This window comes from Jaculus jaculus, chromosome 14, assembly GCF_020740685.1.
Source record: "Jaculus jaculus isolate mJacJac1 chromosome 14, mJacJac1.mat.Y.cur, whole genome shotgun sequence".
Classification (NCBI taxonomy): domain Eukaryota; kingdom Metazoa; phylum Chordata; class Mammalia; order Rodentia; family Dipodidae; genus Jaculus; species Jaculus jaculus.
In genome coordinates, this window is record NC_059115.1 from 27,479,703 (window position 1) to 27,487,457 (window position 7,755).

Here is a 7,755-nt window from a genome sequence, read left to right on the forward strand (position 1 = left end):
GTCCAAAGTTTCAAATCCTTCCACACACCTGTTACAAAGCAGTTCTAAAGGACTGAAAACCACATGGTAAGGTTCATTTTAAAACTGGTTGACCTCTTAGTAACAACATTTTTGTAGCAGTTACTGGAGGAGGGGGACAAACAGCAAAAAAATCCAAACAGAAGCAGCTTTTTGATAGGTAAAAGTTCATCTTGGCTTACTATCTCAAGGGAGAGTTTTAATATGGTGGGAAAAGCATGGCAAGAACAGACAGTCCTGCATCACTTCTTGCCACACAAACAAGGAGGAATCAGGAAAAGTGAGCTGGCAGGCACTGTCAAGCTGGGCTAGATTATAAAATCCCAGTGTCCATCCCTAGTTACAAATCTCTAGCAAGATTCTATCTCCCAAAGTCTCCACTGCCTGAGATCAAGTATGAGGCTTAATTGTAAATATATGAGGCTGTAGGGACCATTAAACACTCAAACCACCACAGTAGATATATGCACTCATATTATTGTTTTATTTCACTGGCCTGTTTAAGTACTTAGCAACATTGATCAATGGCCCCACTAAGTAGGTGCATATGCTTTAGCTAAAATTTTAACTTCATACAGAATTATCCCAAGAAAATAACTGAATTGATTCCAAACTATTTTATACCACAATTACATGTCATATTTATTTGTAATAGGTAAAATAGAAGTGCCTGAACTAATTTGTAAAGGATAATTGTAAATAAATCATGCTTTGTGCATGTATGAGAGTAATTATTCAGAAGTCATTAAAAGTAATGTTGAAACCTCCACTTAAGGAAATGAACTAACATTGAGTGATCAATTTAGTTAATGCATACATCTATACATGTATTCATAAAGCATAAAATATTATATGCAAGAACATTCACAATTATCACTTAAGAGTGTGAAATAATCATTACCTAATTTTTGATTCATTTGAAGTCTTTTATGCTACTGTCATATAATAAATTAATAATTAAAAATATTTTAGGAATCATGGATCACACTGACAATGAGTTACAAGGCACTAATAGTTCTGGATCTTTGGGTAGCCTTGATGTTCGCAGAAGAATTCCTATAAAACTTATCTCGAAACAAGCAAACAAAGCTAAGCCTGTACCTCGAACTAAAAGAACTGTTACCAGGATGCCTGCAAAGGCTCCACCTGGTGATGAAGAGGGATTTGATTATAATGAAGAAGAACGCTATGACTGTAAAGGGGGTGAACTGTTTGGAAATCAGCGAAGATTTCCTGGACACCTTTTTGGGGATTTTAAGATAAACATCTTGGGTGAAAAGGATGACACACCAGTTCATTTCTGTGATAAGTGTGGATTGCCCATTAAAATCTATGGGAGAATGATACCATGCAAGCATGTGTTTTGCTATGATTGTGCTATTTTACATGAAAAAAAGGGAGATAAGATGTGTCCAGGCTGTAGTGACCCTGTGCAGCGGATCGAGCAGTGCACGCGGGGTTCTCTCTTCATGTACAGCGTTGTGCAAGGGTGCAAGAGGACGTACCTGTCTCAGAGAGACTTACAGGCTCATATCAACCATCGCCATATGAGGGCTGGGAAACCCGTCACTCGTGCTTCACTTGAAAATGTGCATCCTCCTATCGCCCCACCACCCACTGAAATCCCTGATCGCTTTCTCATGCCTCCAGACAAGCATCATATGAGCCATATTCCGCCAAAGCAGCACATCATGATGCCGCCACCTCCTTTGCAGCACGTGCCGCACGAGCACTATAATCAGCCACATGAAGATATCCGTGCTCCTCTGGCAGAAATCTCCATGGCTCCACCTCCACCCCGCTCGGTCATCAGGAAACCTTTCGTATCTCAACAAGAAAACACAGCAATTTAATAACAGTTCCTATTCAGGATGACTCAAATTCAGGTGCTAGAGAACCACCACCTCCTTCCCCAGCACCTGCTCACCATCATCCCGAATACCAGGGTCAGCCAGTGGTGTCACACCCTCATCTTATTATGCCTCCTCAGCAACATTATGCACCCCACCACCACCTCCACCACCAATAAGCCATCCAATGCCACACCCTCCCCAGGCTGCAGGTACTCCGCACTTGGTGTACAGCCAAGCTCCACCTCCACCAATGACCTCTGCTCCACCGCCAATCACCCCTCCCCCTGGACACATTATTGCCCAGATGCCTCCCTACATGAATCATCCTCCTCCAGGACCTCCCCCACCTCAGCATGGTGGTCCACCTGTAACTGCACCCCCTCCTCACCATTACAATCCTAACTCTTTACCCCAGTTTACTGAAGATCAAGGAACTCTGAGCCCTCCATTTACACAACCAGGAGGGATGAGTCCTGGTATCTGGCCTGCGCCAAGAGGGCCACCACCTCCTCCTCGAATGCAGGGCCTGCCTTCTCAAACCCCACTTCCTGGACCACATCATCCAGATCAGACAAGATACAGACTGTATTACCAATGATAATAGTATTTTGAACTGAAGATATAACAAGGGGAAAAAAAAAAAACTTAAATATAGTCAATCTTTTAATTAAGCTTTGACTGTTTGGGGAAGGAAAAATTACCTCTTCTGGGGTGGCTATAAAACACATAGTCATGTTTCTTAAAATGGGTTTAAATCCTTGTCCTTAGGGTTGATTTTGAGTATTATATTGTAGTGCAGATAAATGGCTCAGCTGAGCACAGCTACATTTAACAACTGTTGCCCCATTGTGGTACATTGACTCAGAAGTGACCATTTGTAAAAAATTTGAAAAGAAATATTCATTGTTCCATTTTCAAAAGTATTGTTTTTGTTAAGCCCAATGTTTAATTTTTCTTGTGACACATTTTGTTAACCTGTGTAAAAAGATTAAATTTCAGTATGGTTGTAAAGATGCTACTTTCACGTGAATTTACGTGTAGCCACGTACTTTTTTTTTTTTTTTAATTATATGTTTTACCACTAATTTCTCAAAGTTACAATAAAATCCTAAAAGCAAAAACCCAAAATTGCTATAAGGCAGACTGTTACATGATAGAGAATTCGTTCACGTTTTGGGTACTGAAGTTCGGAGGAATAGTGATTATATAGTGCACTTCACTTGGCTGCCTTTTCATGTTTCGACAGCCTCAGGAGCACCCAGATACATTCGATTTCCAATACCGCTACACTTAGGCTTGTTATACTAGAGGATAGTCTAGTCCTTTGGAAAGTGGCCAGTGCTGCAGGCTCCAAGCTAGTGGTGGGATGCTATTACTCAGTAATACTTTATTTTTACTTCTTGTGAATGGCTGGAATCACGCGCACCACACTTAACGATCTTAAGTAACATTTTATATGATTGCTTAAATGGTGTTTAGATGAAGTGTGCTCTCCTGTGCTCAGTGTCTTTAAGTACTTAGGGCTGCAAAGGCTTTATTTAAATTCTCATTTCATGGTAGTTGGATTCTGGTTTTAAACTGCAACTTGAATGCTATGGAGGAATTTGAATAATGTATTAATGAAGAGTGTTTCTTGTAATCACAAGCTAGTATTTGCTCAGGTGTTTTTGCCATGTAATAAGAATGTTTCCTCTAACTTGAAAATTTAGAACTATCACTTTCTATTCTTTTTGTTGGTCAAGTAGTCTCCACTTGGAACATTTTAGCATGGAGTCAGTAGTGAAGACTACCAGATAATTTTGTATTGGACAAGGGAACAGTAATGACTAAATTGTGAATTTCAGTGCTTTATAAGGTGCCGTTAGAGTCAGCTTTTGCATTATAGGGGATTGTTACAGTCCAGCTAAGATAACCACTTAAAATTTATACAGATCTCATATGTATAAATCTTATTCTTAGGATATTACCATATATCCTTTGAGTTGACTAAACCCCTGTGAAGTTTTTCCTCCCCCCTAAAATGGTGCATAATATAAACAATGATGTGTAGTGTGCAGATACCATTTATTACCTAGTTTGTAGTGTATAAATTTAGGAATTTGTTTTTGACAAAAGGTGAACTGATTGTTAATTTACCATTTTATTCAGGTACAGGCAAAACAAATTTTCATTTTGAATGATCAGATGCAAAATAGTTTATGAACTTAGAGCAGAACTAAGAAATAATATAAATGGGCTATTTCAATCTTTACTGGCCCAAAATTACTGACAGATTTTTTTTTCTTAAGCAAGTGATTCTTCGACACTTAGCAGTTGACAGTCTACTTTGTTAATTAACTAATGCACTACTTCTAGTGAGAAATTCTTGTTATTAGAAGCATGGGAGTGAAATAGTGTGAAATGGAGGTGAGTATTTCTATCATATTACTGTAGGTACTTGGACTGGTGCAAACTTGATTCCTCTTCATGCCCCTGTTTAGGGGCTATTAGAATATTGTTGAAAATCCAAACCATTCTTTGTTTCATATAATTATAAAATATCAAATTCTCATTAGGGAATCTCAACTATTTATGAAAAGATCTCCTTTTATTGAAAACTATTTGAGTTTGAGATGGACAAATAAAATCAGTATCATAAAATTCACATGATGAGAATTCTTGTAGGCTTTAAAGATGATTTAAGTTAGATTAAACATGCAGGGAGGCACATCAGATGAATGTCTTGTAGCAGACAAATTTTTAGTGGTGTTAGACTTGAATTCGTTGGTTAATTGTTTGAATGAGGGTGGGAGAGCAGAGTGATAACAAAATTGATGTTAGTATTTCTTAAGGAAAAAGATGTGAATCCCAGCCTTATTTCAGGGAAGCCTTTGAAGCTATGATGGACATAAGTCTCAATCTATGTATGTTTCATTATATTGCTCTTAAGACTACTGAGGTGGCAGTTTAATTCTTAAACAATAAAATGGAAGCATAAAGACTAAAAAAAAAATATTTTAAAATAAACAAGTAAAGATACAAGCTTAATATATTATTAATGTTATATGATAATGCTGCCAAAACTACTTGAATTTTATAAATATTGTTAAATTTAATAATAACTAAGCATGGTATATTAATAATATTACATTATTGAGCAACTGGCCTAAATAGAATTTGTACTATTTTTTTATTTTTACTATTATTTGTATATTTTTATTTTTGTAGTCAGTGAATACAGTCAAGTTGGTACCATTGTTAACCTTATCCCTGTCCTTCTCCCTCCACAGGGACCCTCCTTGTTGGGATATATGGGTCATGCATTGTGGGGTTAGCCTTTAGTTTCAGGTAGGAGGAAATGTCTCTGTGTGTCATGACCCAATGTGTGGCTCCAACATTCATTCCACCCCCTATTCTGCAAATTTCCCTGAGCCATGTTAGGTTCATATTATGTCTGCTTCAGTGTTGAGATCTTTGGTGCCTCTGTGTCTCTGGATATCTGATTTGGTAGGGGTTGATTGTTTGCTGTGTTGATCTCCTTCACAGTTGTTTTGGTTCCTGGTTTGCCAAGAAAACAGCCTTCTTGCATATTTCCCCAATTATTCTTAGTTTCAGCTGGGGCCCTTTTGATGTATGATGGAGTGGTTCTCTCCTTAGGATCTGCGTCTATCTGAGAAAGAGAAGCAGATTCTCCAGTGGAGAGTAAAGTTAGCACCAAGTAAATGTGATAACCATTGTTTTTTAGAGAGAGTTGAGTGGAGAGCAGGTTCATTTTCTGATATGGTTCTGACTTGTTTTCCAACTCCAGCTTTGGGTTCTGTTCTACTGAGCAGATCAGTTAGCCAAATTGAGAAAAGTTTGTTTCCCACCATGGCTATGTGCCACTATTGCACTTATGTGAGCATCATGACATGTTGTTTGCTGCTAAGTAGGTTAGACCATTCGTTGATAGGGCAGATATTAGTCTTTATGCCCAAGTCACTCATGTAGCACCTTCTGGCACTAGACACGCTGTCTGGGGACTGACGATCTTCCAGATTCCAGCCATGTTGCTCCATGATACGTACCAATAGTGTATGCTGTCTTCAGCAGTAGGATCTTATAATTAACTTATGGTGGGTCCTCAAGCACTCTGACATAAATCTGTCTTCTTTTGGGAAACCTTGTAGGTCTCTGTTATCAAAAGCTCATTGTGCACTTCTGGTTAAGATGGCAGCATAGGTTCCATGCCAAAGCAGCCTGGGCAGAAAAAAGATGAAAAAACCTCAGCAAAATACACACTTTTACTAAAAAGTGAGGTGTATAGGAAACTGAAGTGGCAGCGGAGAAGTAGGAGAGATCCAGAGCATCCAGAGCCCGCACAGGCCAGCAAAAGCGGCCCCGGCAGCTCCGCCAACCACCGCGGCAGTGGGGCGCACCAGAAAGACTCGACTCCAGCAGCAGGAAAAGCCAGGTGTGGGAGCTTACACTCACACCGGCACTCTCCGCAACTCAGGAAACGTGAAGGGAGAGCGGCAGTGAGCAGCAGAGGAGCAGACCGCGAGGTAGAAGCACACATGGAGCAGTGAGAGAACCAGAGCAGCTGTGGCTCCCTCCCCTCCCCCACTGCCTGAGCCCAGCTCCAGCGAACAGAGCAGCTTCCCGGGACCCAGCCACGCCAACTTGAGCCGACAGCGGGACCCAAGCAGGAGCAGAGTTCGGCAGCAACATCGGCAGCTCCGGAACTGGTACCAGCAGCCCCAGCAGCAACAGACCCAGGAGCGTCAGCAGTGGCAGACCCAGGAGCGGCAACAACAGCAGACCCAGAAGCAGCAGCAGTTCCAGCAGTGGCGGTGCTGCTCTGCAGGGCCATAGTTTCCAGGCTTGGTTTGCCCCGCAGGAAAAGCCAGTGCCCAGCTCCAGAAATCAGAACAGCAGCCCAACAACCCAGGCAGCAACTTGACTGAGACCAAAATCATCCAAGGTAACTGGGTTTGCACCAGGGAAGGGTCTCACTTGGTCACAAGCTTACTGGGATCCCTCAACAAACCAGAAATCTTAACCTCTGTGTTGATAGAGGATCTGGTTGTTATAATAACTACTCTGACATACATACTTGGGGCTGTTTTTGACTGAATGGGTACAGTGTTTACTTAACTTTTAGAATCTACTGGTATTTTATCCCACTCAGCCTACTTGAATACCCCCATAGCAGGGAAACTCAACCCCTAGGAGCACCTTTGTAGATACTCTGAGAGTCTTAACAGCCACATCTAACACCTTAAGCTCCTACCCTGAAAATATATAACATCAAATCAATTGATACAGCTAAGAATACCCAGCTAGCTAGAAAATCCAAGCATTAACTTAATCCAAGATGCAAAAATATATACATTATAACACAAGAAACACTAAAAAGCAAGATGATATAAACCCACCTAAAAATATTAATACATCAGAAATGACCTCCAGTGAGAATGAGTTAGAGGAAATGCCTGATAAAGATTTCAAAAGAATGATTGTAAATATGTTCAAAGAAGTCAGAGAACAAATCAAAGGAGTCAAAGAGGAACTTAAAGAGGAAATAAAAGGAATCAAAGAAGATACAGGACACCAATTTCATGAAATAAAAAAGGCAATACAAGACATAAATAAGGAAGTAGAAATAATAAAGAAAAACCAGTCAGAATTACTAGCAATGAAGAACACAGTTAATGAAATAAAAAACTCTGTAGAAAATCTCACCAGTAGAATGGATGAAGGAGAGGACAGAATATCTAAGCTAGAAGACCAGGTGGCAGATATAATACAGGCCAACAAAGAGAAAGACAAACTTATAGAAAAGTATGAGTGGTAATTTCAAGCTATTCGGGACACTATGAAAAGATCAAATATAGAAAGATGAGATAGAAGAGGGAAGGAGAGA

General features: G+C 40.0%; 1 protein-coding gene across 1 annotated transcript; it reads left to right on the forward strand.

The window, feature by feature from the left end:
* The first annotated feature begins 995 nt into the window (after nt 1-995).
* Nucleotides 996-2,469, forward strand: LOC101609343 (E3 ubiquitin-protein ligase Hakai-like). Its single transcript, XM_045134242.1, is given in 3 exon segments — nt 996-1,824; nt 1,827-2,018; nt 2,021-2,469. Coding segments are annotated over 3 exon segments (1,470 nt in total).
* Nucleotides 2,470-7,755: the final 5,286 nt, after the last annotated feature.